Source organism: Zalophus californianus, chromosome X, assembly GCF_009762305.2.
Source record: "Zalophus californianus isolate mZalCal1 chromosome X, mZalCal1.pri.v2, whole genome shotgun sequence".
NCBI classification, from domain to species: Eukaryota; Metazoa; Chordata; class Mammalia; order Carnivora; family Otariidae; genus Zalophus; species Zalophus californianus.
Genome location: NC_045612.1, coordinates 40,202,596 through 40,218,542, shown reverse-complemented (window position 1 = coordinate 40,218,542; position 15,947 = coordinate 40,202,596). Strand labels below are relative to the sequence as shown.

The 15,947-nt window shown below is 46.6% G+C and overlaps 1 protein-coding gene across 5 annotated transcripts in view; it reads left to right on the top strand.

Moving 5' to 3' along the window:
- Positions 1–393: 393 nt before the first annotated feature.
- Positions 394–15,947, top strand: part of MID2 (midline 2) — a 97,547-nt gene continuing 81,993 nt past the window's right edge. For 3 of the 5 annotated variants that reach the window (XM_027608257.2, XM_027608256.2, XM_027608254.2), the window contains exons 1-2: positions 1,254–1,363; positions 13,707–14,422. In XM_027608257.2, coding sequence (XP_027464058.1) covers positions 1,360–1,363; positions 13,707–14,422 — 720 coding nt within the window. In that variant the 5' untranslated portion in view covers positions 1,254–1,359. Of the gene's footprint in view, positions 744–1,253; positions 1,364–13,706; positions 14,423–15,947 lie in introns of those variants that run through there. The other 2 variants (XM_027608258.2, XM_027608255.2) reach the window with 2 other exon arrangements.

Sequence of the window (15,947 nt, the reverse complement as noted above, 5' to 3'; positions counted from 1 at the left end):
TAATGGTCTCTGAGCCAATGACCGGTCAGCGGAGAGGCTGACTCCAGACCAATGAGGCTTCTGGGTTCCAGATGGACCAATTAGCTTATTAGGGACATTGTACCTGGATAGCTGGCATCTGTCCCATTGTCCTCTTTAAGGACCCTCTTGTTTCGCCCATCAAGGATTTGAATGTGCAAATGAAACCCTACTTTCTTTTGTTTTGTTTTTAAATTTTGGTGGCTTTAATCCATCCCCACAACTTCTGCCCAAGGCCAATAAAGCACAGGCATTCTCCCTTTGTAAAAAGAAAGAGGGGTTGGGTTTCCTTCAATTGTCTGCCCTTTTCTGTCTCCTCCACTATTTTTGTTTTACTCTGTAGTTAACTTTGCATTTAGAGCAGCTTCATCTGAGGACCAGCGCGGTGGACCTAGGCACTCTCTTCTCATTGCTGCTTGCAACGGCCTTTTCCTTGTTCTAACCTGGTGGCTTGTGGGACCAGGGGGTTGGCGGGTTGGAGAAGAGTTTGGCCATAGTCTTCCTTCTACATTTCACACACATCCTGCGCTCGCTCGCTCTCGCGCTCTCTCTCTCTCTCTCTTTTGCGCACACACACACACACACACACACACACACACACACACACACGCGCGCGCACACACACACACACGCGCGCGCGCGCGCGCGCGCCCGCTCGGGCCCCTCTCGGTGTGTCTTCCTTCAAGATGACAGGGCGCTGGAGAAAAGGCTGCTGGAATCAGCTGGTAGGTACAGTAGTAACCCGAACCCCACCCACCCGCTGCCTTTGCTTGCTCAGGTTTCTCCGGTCACTCCTGCCAGGGGAGAAAACATGTAAACGCGCCTCCACAGGAGGGGCTAGGGGAGCTGGGAGCGGCGGGGGCGGCGGAAGGTGAGCCCGGGAAGGTGGCCGAGCGCCCCTGCTGCCGGGGGCCCTTCCCAGTGCTCCCTCGGGGCGTCAGCCCCAGCCCTGTTTGCCCCCCACCCCCCTTTTCGTAGGGATCGCCTTTTATTTTTTTTTTCCTCTGCGGCGGCGGAAATGACAGTGTGGTGCTGCCGCGGTGTCATGGTGCTGCCCCTGGACTAAAGGGCGAAAACTCTTAAGTTTGGCTCAGGAGACCCAGCTGCGGTAGCGTCGCGGCCGCCGTGCTGTCCCTGGCGGGGCGCGCGGGCGGGCGGATCCCGGCTGCTGCGCGGCGGCGGCGGCGAAGGCGAAGGCGGGCGGCGGCCTAGAGCGGCGGCGGCGGCGGCGGCGGCGGCCCGGGGAGCTCGCGCCGGAGCCCGAGCCAGCTGCCGGCGGAGGCAGGCGAGCGCCCGGCGCCCTCAGGCGCGCCGAGGAGATGGCTGGCACCCGGGAACGCTATGGGTAAAACGCGCCCCCTCGCCGCGGCCCCGGGAGCCGAGCGCCACCGCCCGCGCCAGCCACGGCCCGGGCTCGGCTCCCGCTCCCGCTCCGGCCGCCTCTCAGGTGCCGCTGGGGCCCGGCGCGGGCCGAGGGCTCCGGGGCTCGGCGGGGCAGGGTGACGGGGCCCGCGAGGCTCGAGGTGGCGGCGGCGGCGGCGGCCTCTCTTCCCCCGCCCCCCCACCTCCCCGGCCTGGCCCAGGCGCCCGTCGCTGCCCTCTTGGGACGGAGTTTGCACTCCGGGGTGCGGGGCGGGGGCGGCCCGAGGCCTCCAGCGCCGCGACCGGCCCGGCGCAGGGCAGTGGAACGGCTCCCCCGGCGCCTGGGCGTGAGTCTGGGAAAGGGCACCGCCGCCTTCCCACGCTCCCGCGGCCCGCAGCCTCCTCGGCCCGGGCGGCGCCCCTTGGCCGGCCCTCCGCCCGGCGGTGGCTGCTGCGGCAGCCCGAGATGCTGCGGACACCCCGCCGGCGGGGAGGCCCGGCGAAACTTAATCCCTTTTCTGCCAGGGGAGCGATCCTCCAGTCTCCGCCTGGGTGGTTTCCTTATTTCTGGCCTAGCTGTGAAACCAGCCCAGTGGGGGCGAGGGCGAACTTACCTATGTCCAGAGGACAGACTGCGACTGAACCGGGGAGAGGTGGGGTTTTTCCATTCCTGGCTCCTAAGAATTAAGTAAATAGCGGCGGAGTGGATTTACAGAAACATTTTTGGTGATGCTAAGGTTTAGGTTACTTAGTACTTGGTTGTGTAGCGCGTTCTTTCTCTGGAGGCGTTTTTTGTTTTTGTGGGTTTGTTTGTTTGTTTGTTTGTTTGTTTTGTTGTTCCGCAGAGCAGGAAATTGGGATCCTGGGGTCTTTAGTTTCTTCACTTTCTCTCTTCCACACTCCCCTACCCGCCTTCGCGCTCACTTGCGTTCTTCCTGCGCCGTCACACATCTACCTGCCCACCCAGATCTCCCACCAGACCCTATCCGTCCCCTACACTGCCCCCCACCAACCTGTGCACTCCGTCTGCCGCCCAGCCCTGCAGCCTCTTGCTTCTCAACCCGTTTGCCTTTTTGAGGATTTCTGAGTGTGGAGCGGGTGGATAGTGATGGTTGTGTGTCTGTGAGGAGGAGCCCTTACCCAGGAATATAGTGGAGTCTGTTGAAATAGACAAGTCATGTGTGTGGGTTGATTCCTTGGATTCTCAAGTTGGGCCATAAGGGCTGCCTTTAACCCTATTCTGTTCCCTCCCAGGACACTCTAATCGCTTCTCTGGCGATGTTCCAATAGAAGGGGCATGCTGAATAGAGAGCTTCCCTCCCCTCCTTCTGGCTTAACCTCAGCTGATTACCCCAACCCTCACGTCCCCCTCTTCACCCTTCACCCGTCTCCACTCATACTAACTGCCCTAAGGGGGAAACAGTCTTGGCTATTTTTTATATATTCCTGCCCAATCAATTAACTTAATACAGATATAAAATGTGAATTAGATTTTTCCTGACTGTTCCTCACAACTTGATTTATGTGGTTGAAATACAGGTCTAGGAGTCAAGAAGATCAAGAGTTTATCCCAAATCTGATGTTACATTGGCTTTATGGCCTTAGGACATTCCTATGACCTTTCTTTCATAGTTGATGCACTTGTGTAAAAGGCATAATATTGTGTACTGGGTATTGTGAGTCTCGGCTTGGCCCATTGAAGATGAAAGGGTTCTATAAACCCTCAGCATTATACTTTTCAAATAAAGTACCTCATTTACCTTTTATTGGGCTAATAGATTGACTGGGTGCAAGGAGGAACCCTAGTTTACTGGAAACCTTGCCATTATTAGTCCCCCTGGGAGCCAAATCCATCACCGTACTCAGGACTCCTTTTTTGTTGTTGTTGTTGTTGTTCCTAGTGCATGTACAACTGAATGAAAACAAGCATAAAACTAGGCATGCAGAGTAATGGTGATTATTTTAAGTCGAGGCTTGAATCATATCTAATGTATTCCAACCTAACAGTCTGAGTCAGACTCATTTGAAAACATAACCTCACCCATTTTTAGTCTATATGGGGGCAGTTAGTTAATTTCTACTGAAAAGTGGCATAAATAATTGTAGGCATGGCAATATAAGCATGATTAGCATCTAGCAGCGGTGAGTCAACAATATTTATTAAGCATCTACAATGTGCAGAGTTCTCTGCTGACCGGGCTGAGGCCCCAGTCTTGGCCTAGCACTTTGGCCTCCTGCTTGTTTGAGGCCTACTTCCTTACTTGCAGCTCCAGGAGTAAGACAGGGAGGAGCAAGGCAGGGGGAGAGGCCAGGGACAAGAAGGGGTGATTGTTTCCCTCCCTCTTTCGTGACCACTAGACTTCTCATCTAGCATGTTCTACCTTGCAAGGCCACCCCTGGGAAGCAGTGCCACAAATCAGGGTGACTTGGTTGCTTCGTGAATATATCATCTGAACAGTGCAAATTGATTTAGATGAAATTGGTTTAGTTAATCCCTCCTCTAAGTGCAGGGCAACTTGCTCCAACTTGCATATCCTAAAGCAGTGCCAGTGGAGTCTCATAATTGCATCCAAAAATTGCTCTGGGTAGTGCGCCCATCCATTCCCTCCTCCCTCCTCCCATAAAACCTGCTGACGCCATGACAGTTGAGAAGAAAACTGCAGAAGGAGTAGGTCTTTATCTCTCAGCAAACCTCATTGGCTTGGTGAAGAGGAGAGAATGTCCTCTCTGCACTCAGGTTCTTTCTTTCCCATCAGGGGCACAGAGCCCAGAACAAGAGGGGAGGGGAGGGCTGAGGCACAGAATGTGTCTCGAATGGCTGTTTCCAGAGGCACCTGCTTGACCTCTTGTGTGTCTGTCATCTAGTCTTTATGGATCTTGGGAACTCCCTAGCTGTTAGGCCGTGTGGTTCCACTGCTAGTGGAGGCCAGGGGGTGCTCCATTTCCATTTAGCGTGGGTTTTTTTTTTTTTTTTGGCCTCCTGTGCAAAGGGGGAAATCGAGGCACTGTGTATATAAAATGCCTCCTTACTTAAGCCGGGGGTCTTGACTTAGAGCATTGCATCTTCAAAATAGGACGTGGAACGGGTTGATCCTGGATATATGACAGTTCGGGAGAGCTGCCCATTGTCCACTTTTTGATGACTGCAATGTTGGTACCCAGGTGGTATTACTGTAATCTCTGTATTTCAGGTCTCTCAAAAACCATTGTGTTCATCACCAAGCAGTATAGAGCAGAGACTAGAAAAGTGTTTCTCAGCCAGTGTATTGGCTCATGCTAACAAGTGAGAAGACCGGATGAGTGGTGTCGAGACAAGAAATTCCAACTCCGGGGCACCTGGGGTGCTCAGCCATTAAGTGTCTGCCTTCGACTCAGGTCTTGATCCCAGGGTCCTGGGATCGAGCCCCACATCAGGCTCCCTGCTCAGTGGGGAGCCTGCTTCTCCCTCTCCCATTCTCCCTGCTTATGTTCCCTCTCTCGCTGTGTCTCTATCTGTCAAATAAATAAAATTAAATAAAAATAAAAGAAATTCCAACTCCAATTATCCCCCTGGGCAGACTGCTTGCTGGTCTCCTTTTCATTTCCCCTCTCTTCCAAGGATCGATATGTTTTTCTCTCTATTTCCATGAATTAAAACTCTGCTCAAAGTCTTCCGTGGGCCCCAGAGGTTGGTGGCTCTTCCTACTGTTTCTCTTTTTCCATCTTCCGCTTCTCCGTGACCATAGGCAGACAGAATCTTTTGATAGTTAATCTCCCAGCTCCGGCGCTTCCCTTAGAAATCCCATGAGCTGCTCAGACTGCTAGATGGGTTACGGTGTGGGTGGTGGAGGGGTTTTGAACAGTGTTCCAACACCCCACCACTCCCTTGTCCACGTGCGGTTCACCTGAGTGCACACTAGGGTGTTGGTTCAGTCTAAGTGGGTTAGCAAAGTATCATTAGTAAGATTTGTCCTACTTGGGTTCTTGTCTCCCTGCACAGCTCTGACTGCTTGACCTTGGGCTCGGTCTCAGCCTCTTTCCTGCAGGTCAGACTCCTCTGGTTGATGAACAGCATCCCCAGTCTTTGGATCTTTTCTCTAACAGAGACCAAAGGATCTGATAACAAACTCATTATGTAAACTCAAATCCTCCTGAAACCGAAAATCCCAGTGTTTACGGTTTGCCCCGTTAGGAGCATAACTTATGGGCCTGGGAGACAGTGCTAATGTAGGACGGTGAAGTGTGTGAATGTATACAGCCCAGAGATAGAAAAATGGTTTACGGTCCAGAATCCTCAATCGCTTTGTCTATAGCCTTTTGTTCAGTGTTGCTAGGATCCATGTGATTCCCCAGGGAGTAGAAGCTTGATTTCAAATAGGCTTCTGTTCTCTGTCCCTTGTCTCTGACCTGAACTTGGGGTGCTCTCAGCCTAACTCACATTCAACAGTATGCCCTACATACATATATTGCCAGTTTTATTCTGTGGGAGTGGAGAGGGCTGCCCATCCAGGTGTGTCCCTGAACATTTAAACATTTACAAACATTGCCCTGGGTAAGAGAGCTTGGGAAAAGCAGTCCTAGAACAGATGGGAAGCTGGACTGGTAGCACGAGGTGGATTAAGTTGGTTCTCCCTTTGTTCACCCTTATGACTGCCGGTGTGTTCTGCATGAAGATAAAGGTGTCATGAATTGTACTAAGGATTCCTGTCAATTATCCTGGGTTACCTTGGCAAATCCTCCTCTTGGTTCCTGAGATTAGTCTTTTGCCTTCGTAGCAAACGTAGGACTTTTAGTTCTGCTATTGTGATATTCACTGTAATGTTTATGGTGATTCTATTATATAAAATGGCCAATGGTTGACTTTAGGAGCTAATTATTGTAAAGAAAACATCGTTAAATCCACATACTATAAAATATTAAGTAGGCTTTAATGATCTTTCAGACAGGAACTGGTTCTGGTGCTTTCTGTCAGTTGGTCATCACCCTCCAGTCCTGAGCTCTCCCCGTGCATGATAAAAGCTGAAAAGAAGAGAGACAGTTCTTCCCTTGGGGGGACTCCAGTATAACAGGGGAGACATATGAGCATAAGAAATACCACAATCAGACACATGGTCCTCCAGAAAACTTGCGGGGGAGTGTGACTGTTCTCCATCATGCCAACCGTGTGTTTGGGATGAATTTCCAAACATTTGCTGCTTTCCTCAATAACTTGCTTTGTATCCACCCGTCTGTGAATGTATGATGAGAATATCTCCCTATTTGTAAAGCAAGTTAATAATTTTATTTTGTCCTCATGTGATCCTCATAAGAGCCTGTGAGCTGGGGTAGGGCCAGTATTTTTCAAGCCACAGATGAGGAGGCTGTGGCCCAGACACTTTAAATGTCTTACCTAGGACCCACTCAGCTAATTCAGCTTAGAGCCAGGACTATAACCAGGCTCTGTTTTGAGGATCAAATGAGATAATGGCTTTGGAACCATTTGGAAACTATCACACGGTACACAAACGTAAGATGGCTATTACTGACCACCTAGCCTCTTTTTTTCTAGGTTTCTATTTCTAGTCCGGGTCCTTTTAGGGTGAGAATTCTATGCATTGGTTGCCTTTTGTGTTCCCAAATGATCTCTTTTTATCCCCCCCCCCCCCCGCCCCCAGCTTCAGTGGGTCCTTTCCTACTAAGAGCATTCCAGGATTTGGTTGTCTTTCTTTTCAGTTCCAAAAGGTGTTCTCGTTGTCCTCTAGGAACACCCATTATATCTTCCTTAAGGAAGGTTATACCTTCCTGTTGTACCTCCTTCCTTAAGGAGGTACAACAGGCAAAACCAGCCACTGTCCTTCAGCATCTTGGCTTAGCCAAAGGAAAGTAATGCATTTGGTTCCTTTCATGATGGTGCCCTTCACTGGTCAGCCTTTCTGGTCACACCAATAAATAAGATTTGTGTTTTGAGGAGCTGGTTTTCAATAAAGCCACCGTGTCTTTCCTATGTGGGAGCAGAGAGCGAGAGCTCTGTAATAATCCGATGTCAGAGCTGGAAAACATCTTAAAGAGAACGGCTGGTGATTCTAGTTCAACTTGCACGACATTTTACAGTTAGGGAAACATCAGACTAAGCCGGGACTCATTCTCTCATCCCCCAAGGCAGGGAGATGGGTTTGCAGTGTTTTAAGGAAAAGCTCATGGGACATCCATGTTAATATCCTGAAGAATGTTTATTTTCCATTAATTTGTTTTTAAAACAAGTCCTGCAGCTCAGCTCAATCTTCATTCTACAGCCCAGAGGTCAGGCTTGGTTTCACACTCTCGGTTTTTCTGTGCAGAAGGGATGTGTGTGGGCGGGGGGGGGTGGGGTGGGGGAGAGCTGTGGCTCCTCAGGGAGGTAGTGAGAGCCCAGGGCTACGCTCTGCAGACCTGGGAGATGAAAACTAGACTGAATCTAAACTGCTGAAATATGGGGGCATTTAATTATGTTCCAATAACATTTGAAATAATAGAATTCTGCCAAGTGCAGAACACAGCTTTTCTCCGTGATCGGAGTTAACGGCATGCCAGATTTGGAGGGCAATGCCGAAATCAATCTTTCATTTGGTAGGTGTAGAATGCATTATTTTTATCTTAACCACCTGCACGGAAGCTCCTCTTTTGTATTTCCACTTACTCACACAGCCTTATGATACCTTCTTATCGTTTTGTCTCATCGACCTCTGTTTTTCAGGGGTCTCAGCCTGAAGGGGGTGCAGGGTGAAGATAAGGCAGGCAGAAACAGTTGTAAAACCAAGCAAGGGCAAATACGTAAACATACTAAATGATACAGAAGGGAACAAATCAGTGTCTGCGGATGTGGGCATTTGTTTCTTAACATGGCAATTGGTATGCCCTCCCGGGCATTTCATCAGTGCATTTGTATGACAAACCATTGTGTTTTCTGGCAAAAGCTTCCTGATTACCTGTTATCGAGTGGCACTATATCAGGTTCACATCCTGTCTTTATCTTTAGCACACTCTCTAATTCTGCAGAGATCAGTGATTCACAGACTTTTGGAAGTTGCAACACTTTGCCATTGTTTCATTTTTGTCATACTGCTTCCCTCTGTGCTTCCTAAAAGTATTTTGTGATATAGGAGCCAAGTATTTTTAAGGAGTCTTATGGTTTTTATTTTATTTCACTTTTAAAGATTTTATTTATTTATTTTAGAGAGAGAGAGAGAGAGAGAGAGAGAGAGAGAGAGAGAGATCGAGGGAAGGGGCAGAGGGAGAGGGAGAGAGGGAATCCTAAGCAGACTCCACACCAAGTGTGGAGCGAAGCCCGACCCGGGGCTCGATCCCAGGACCCTGAGATCATGACCTGAGCTGAAACCAAGAGTCAGACGCCCAGCCGACTGAGCCACCCAGCCCCACGCCCCCGTGGTTTTTAACGAATACAAATTGGGAGCTGAGAACTTTCTGACAACCATTGATCATTAGAGGTGTTCTAGGATGTTGCAAAACCTAGACAGGGAATCATTGACCCAGAAAAACAATAGAAAGAAGTAATCCGGGAGGGTTTAGAATGACTACATAGTTATATAGATGGCAATATAGTATAGTAGTGATCTGTTTACGCTCCAGGGTCAGACCTGGGTTTGAATCTTCTTTAAAAAAAATTCAGATGTAATTCATGTATCATAGTGTTCACCACTTTAAAGTGTACAATTCAGTGGATTTTAGTATATTCACGAAGTTGTGCAACGATCACCACTAATTCCTGAACATTTTCTTCATCATCCCCAAAAGAAACTCTGTACCCATTAGTAGTCACCCCCCTTCCCTCTCTCTCCCCAGCCCTTGGCAATCACTAACCTACTTTCTGTTCTTATGGATTTGCCTATTCTGGGCATTTCATATAAAGAGAATCAAATAGTTTTTGACCTTCGGTGACTGGCTTCTTTCACTTAGCATAATGCTTTCAATGCTCACGCATGTTGTGGTATGGATCAGTACTTTATTACTTTCTCTTGATGAATAATATCCCATTGTATGGATGTACCATATTTGTTTTCCCTTCATCAGTTGATGGACATTTGGGTTATTTCTACCATTTGGCTATTATGACTGGTGCTGCTATGAACATTTGTGTACAAGTTTTTGAGTGAGCACATCTTCAGTTCTTCTGGGTTGTATGCTAACTCCACATTTAACCATCTGAGGAATTGCCAAACTATTTCCTAAAGCAGATGTGCCATTTTACATTCCCACCAGCAATGTATGAGGGTTCCAGTTTTTCCATATCCTGGCTGACATTTGCTATTTTTTAAAATTATAGTCATCCTAGTGGGTGTGAAGTAGTAATAGAGCCATCCCAATGAGTACAAAGTGGTATTTCAGTGTGCTTTTGGTTTGCATTTCCCTAATGGCTAATGATATTGAATATCTTTTCATATGCTTACTGATCCTTTATTTGTATATCATCTTTGGAGAAATGTCTATTTAGATCATTTGCTCATTTTGGGGGTCTTTTTATTGTGGAGTTTTAAGAGTTCTGTTTATTTCTAGATACTAGACCCGTATCACATTTGTGACTAGCAAATATTTTTCCCCCATTCTGTGAGTTGTCTTTTTACTTTCTTGATGTTGTCATTTGCAGCACAGAAGTTTTAAATTTTGATAAAGTCCAATTTATCTATTTTTTTCTTTGGCTGCTTGTGCATTTGATGTAATATAAGAAACCCTTCCTTAATTTAAGTTCACAAAGATTTACACCTATGTTTCCATCCAAGATTTTAAGTTTTTGCACTTTCATTTAGGTTGTTGATTTATTTTGAGATAACTTTTATATATGGTGTGAGGTAGGATTCTAACTTCATCACCTTTTTTTTTTTTTTTTTTTTGCATGTGGCTATTCAGTTGTCCTAATACCATTTGTTGAAAAGATTATTCTTTCCTCACCGAGTGGACTTGGAATCCATGTCAAAAGTTACTTGCCCATAAACTTATGAGCATATCAGTTTATTTCTGGACTCTCAGTCTTATTCTGGGCTTGAATCTTAGTTCTGCTACTTGCAAATAAATGTAATCTGGGACAAGTTACTTTTTTTTGGTAATAATACTACCTACCTTTTAGGGGGTCGTTGTGAAAATTAAATGAGACAATGCATGTAAAGGGTATTATTTAGTGTGGCACATAGTACATGCCAGATAAATTTTAAGGGGAAATGTGCTTAGATAATCAGGGAAGTAGTAAAAACAGGAGATAGTTGAAAGGATGCTGAAATATTAGGAATGTCCAGAACAAGGTGGCCTCATAAATGAGAGATGAGATGAACAGATGTTTGGAAAAGTTGAAAGAAATATTCAATTCCCTGGTCTTGGCTACAGCAGTTGCTAGATAATGATGAAACAGAACAGAATAGAAACAGTATAGAAAAGTTACCATAAGCAACAGATTGGAACCATCTTATATTATTCTTTATAGAGCTGAAATCAGTTAAGGTGGGTTATTTTAGAGCACTCGTGTTTGACATTTTTCTGTTAAGGACTCTTTTGAGAACATTTTGAATGCTGTGGACAACCCTCTCCCCATGAGAATGCATATATGACAAACACACAGTGTTCTTCAGACAGTTCTAGGAGGTTCAGAAATCCCTGGTTAAAAGTCCTATCTTGACCTTATTTGAAGCAATGCTGACCCATAGCATAGTTTCCCAAGCCTAATTTCATAGTGAGGTTCAAGTGTCCCATTTACTCCAGAACAATATTTACAGTTTCAGGGAAACTCGGAGAGCTTTTCCTCTTGTACGGAAGAATTTGTATGGCACCCTCCTAAGATTTAGAAGAGTACCACAAATACTCTAATTGTTTTTCTATAGGTTTCAGCACGTAGAGGTCTTTCAGCAATGCTCCTGACCAACTGTCATTTTGGAGGGGGGCCTTCCTCAGTTCTCCCAGGTAGCTCCCAACACGGACATTGAAGAGTGCAGACTTGCAGTCCTGGAAGAGATAGTAATAGAAATGCTGTGTGAGGTGGAGTTGGGCCTAGAAGAAAAAGATATGATTCTGGAAGGGACTCGGAATGGGAGGCAGCTTCAGAGAAACTCAGGGGGACACAGAGAGACAAAAATAGAAGCGGAAACATGCTGTTTAGAAACCCTCTTGCATATAGTCAAGATAAACTTCAGTGAAGGAGGTGAGATGATTGAAATGAAGGTGTAGGGGAAAGAGTACAGGCATTGGCATCAGCCTGACCCAGTGCCCTGGGTATGTATGTTCCTGGTTGATTTACTTAGCAGTGCTGAGCCCCAGTCTCCTAACTGTAATATGGGCATGGTAGTTCCTTACAGACTTCTTGACGGAATTTAATGAAGGAATATGTGTAAAGGGCTTAACAGTACTCAGAATACAGGAGGTGCTCAATAAATGCTAGGTCCCTTCTTCTGACTTCTACTTTATGGGATCCTTCATTTAACAATTACTGAATACCTATGTATGTATGAGGCTCTGAATAAAACTATGAAATAGTTGATGCCCTCAAGAAGCAGGGAGAGTTAGCTGAAGACACAGATATGTAAATGAAATAAAACAGAATGTTCTGGAAGCCACCAGTGGCTGTGGCGATAAACATGTAAATGAGCGAACTCCTAGGTTTGTAGGCTTGGATAGTGATATTCCCCAGATAGGGAAAACTGGAAGGAGAGCAGGTGTTTGGGGTTTTTGTGGTGGGGACCGGTGGGGGGTGGTGAATAACAAGGTCATTTATGGACATGTTGAATTTGAGCAGTGGGGCTATCAAAGGATATATTTCTGCCTGGAGCAAAAGTTGGAATCCATCATCTCTAACTAGAGTCGCTTCCAATTTTAAGAGTCTGTGATATATGCACATTGTAATTGTTTTACTTTTTCATCTCTATAGGTGAATGCTGATAGATATTAGAAGCCACATGTGGCCGGCCAACAATTTTGAGGCACTCGTTAATCGTAAACTACGACTAACCATGTGTCTCACGTTTGAAAAAAGTGGTCATATAAGCATCTGAACTTACCCAACCGAGAGTGGCTGTTTTACAAAAAAAAAAAAAAAAAAAAAGACTCTACTTTTACAGCCCAGTTTCCTATAGATTTCCATTAAATAGCTAGTTAGTTCAGTGCACTTAAAGGTTTGATTTAGAAACAGCTTTTAGGGATGCATCTGTTGTACTTACTCAGTGGCAGAATCGAAATTTCAAGCCTTGGTGAGGGTCTCCAATGATAGTGAGCTGATGAACAAAAATTATTCAAAAACCAAGGACGGTTTTCTCTTTTCTATAAATAGGATTAACATTTTCTGTCGATAAGACATATTTTTCCTCAGTTAGGGCTAGCTTAGAACATTTATCTGTGTTGATTTTAATTAACGGAAGACCCATGGCAGTATCTATTATGTTCAGCTCAGAAATGTCTGCGGGAGAAGAGATAGATTGACCAAGAGATTAGTTTCATGTTAATTGGGTGAAAAGACACATGGGGAGGTGTGCTTCATAGTAGGCTTGTGCTAGTTCAGTGGGTGTGTAATAATAAAACCCAGCCAAAACCACAAGGTAATACATCTTCATTATTGATCAGCAACTATTGCTGAGTAAGTTGAAAAGTCATAGTCCCTTCTCATTGAGCTTGATGAGATGAAGAGCTTGCCGAAGGTGAGGGAAGGAAGTGAAAACTAGCACCATTTGTCTCTAGTAACTCAGCTTACTAGAAACAGGATAGAGCAGGAATTTCCATGAGTGGTAACAGGAAGTAATTAAGGTTCACACTCTGAAGAACTTATTATTCTATGCTGAGAAGTCCATTTTTCCAAAGCCCTCTTTTCTTCTTTTTACACAGGCTCTCAGAATGGAATCATTTCAAGAAGGAGAGAGTTAGTTTGAAATATGGCCTTATTTTCCTTCCACTGGATGTAGAATAAGCACAGCCCCTATATTTTACCTTGAAGTAAAATACAGAAAAATATTGGAGAATGGAGATGGAGAATTTCGCAGGGCCTCAGGCTCATCATAGTCTAGGACCAGAAATGTCAGTGGACAGTATGTGAGGGACGGCTCCGTGCTGGTACTGTGAGCTGGAATAGTAATGTTAACCAGTAAACCAGGATTCAGAGGTGGCCACACGGTTCTGTTTATTAGTGCAGGAACATAAACTCAGGCATTTGTTGAAAACAAGGTTTGAAGCGGGGCAGGGTGGGGGAGAGAGGCTTTTTGATCAATTCCCAGATCGCTTTCCTATTGCTCCAGCGTTGCTGGGGAATCGAGCATGCAAGAGCCTCCGTTGGTTAGTGTGTAGCCACTCTGCATCCAGGTTTCCTTTGGAGACGCTTAGTGACTCCTGCTTTGTATTCCTCGCAGGTGAAAGCCCAGCCTCTGTGGTTCTTAATGCCCCAGCAGGATTATTTTCACTAAAGATGGAAACACTGGAGTCGGAATTGACCTGTCCAATCTGCCTGGAGTTGTTCGAAGACCCCCTTCTGCTCCCTTGTGCCCACAGCCTCTGCTTCAGCTGTGCCCACCGCATCCTGGTCTCGAGCTGCAGCTCTGGAGAATCCATTGAACCCATTACCGCTTTCCAGTGTCCCACGTGCAGGTATGTTATCTCGCTGAACCACCGGGGCCTGGACGGCCTCAAGAGGAATGTGACTTTGCAGAACATTATCGATCGCTTCCAGAAGGCTTCAGTCAGTGGGCCCAATTCCCCAAGTGAGAGCCGCCGGGAGAGGACTTACAGGCCCAGCACGGCCATGTCTAGTGAGCGAATTGCTTGCCAGTTCTGTGAGCAGGACCCGCCAAGGGATGCAGTGAAGACATGCATCACCTGTGAGGTCTCCTACTGTGACCGGTGCCTGCGGGCCACACACCCCAACAAGAAACCTTTCACCAGCCACCGCCTGGTGGAACCAGTGCCAGACACGCATCTTCGAGGGATCACCTGCCTGGACCATGAGAACGAGAAAGTGAACATGTATTGTGTATCCGATGACCAATTGATCTGTGCCTTATGCAAACTGGTGGGACGTCACCGAGACCATCAGGTCGCGTCCCTGAACGACCGATTTGAGAAACTCAAGGTAAGGGATCTGGGAAATATCCCTTAAACAGCTTGGTCTCTCTTATACACCGCCATATGGGTAACGAGTTCCCTAACAAAGCTAGGTCCGCTTTTCCTATGTGGCACGGCCGTTAGCCCCCAAATTGCTCTCGCGAGGAATAGCCTACCCACTCGCAAGCCCTCACTGGAGCCTGTTTCGTCGGTTGCATAAACCTGCTTGCATTCCTTCATCTCTGGCCAGTTCTGGATGAGTTCAGGCCCCTGGCCCCACGCGCCACACCAGTAGCCCGTCCAGGGAAACAAGTCCCTCTCTCCTCTGTCAGTGGCAGATTGCACACTACCTATCTTTGTCCGTGATCTTTCCACCTCTTCTTTTAAGTATGTGAGTACGGGTGTAGGTGTACTCTAATTAGCATAGGTGCCGATATGCATGCGTATGAGGAGAGCAAGGGGAAAGCTGGGCGAGTCTCCGTGGAGGTGTGGGTGGAGGTGTCTGAGTGTATCCGTACGTAGGCAAGAGATCTGTGTGGAGGACAGTAGCGTCTGTGTTTGCTCGCTCCCTATGCTAAAGAAACAAAGGCCTGGGGTTGGCTGCTTGCTACAAATTGCCCTCAAGCCCTTAACGGGGGGCTAATTCTAAGCCCGCCTTAAAAAAAAAGAAAAAAAAAAGGAACTTCAGTTTACCACGACGTCAGAAGGGATAATCCAATGTCTGAACTAGAACTTTAAACCGAAGGCAATCAGTCTCGAATCCAGGATCCGATTTCGTGCCTGTGCTCGTTTTTGTGGGTTGCAGACTGAACTTCCCTGCCTCAGAAGTTCCCAGTCTTCCATTTGTGTTCTGCGGATGGAGTTTTCCGAGGTTGCCATGCCATATAATCTTTGTGCGCAAGCCTAAGTGCCCATTTTGTAAGACCGTCCTGCCTCACGTTGATGTTAACAAACGTCAGCTCTGGAAAATTGTTTTATTCCCGTTGCCTGCCCGCTCTGTGGCTTAACTGCTCTTAAGAAGGGAGCTATTTAGCAGAAATTCCAGGAAAATAAAATGTTTAAATGACTGACAAGATGACCATCCCCAATAGGGACTGGCTATAGAAGCCGAGCTGGAAGGAAGAGCCAGATAGGATGGAAGTAGGGCAAGAAGGAAGTGGGGATTTTCCTCTTGCCATGCCCTGAACAAGCCACGGTAACTTACCTGAAGATTTCATGAGGTTGGGGAAGGTAGCAATACTCCGAATAGGATATATTTTCCCCTCCCGTAATTTGTTGCAAGCTGACAATGGTTTGGGCCTTCTTTGATTTTTTATTTATATCTAATGTTTACAAATTTGTACAAAGTTCAGTGTTTATCTGTGGATTTCACTCAAGGTAATATTCTCATTCACTTCAAAACTGCAGCGAGGAATGATCTGATTGACTTCATTTCTTAGACGCCTAAGACGCTAAGCCTTGCACTTGGTCTAGCTGAAGCCTTACACTGTAATGTGGTATAAACTAAGATTTTGAGAGGTTAAGTGATTTGGTCAAAGTCACAGAATTGGAAC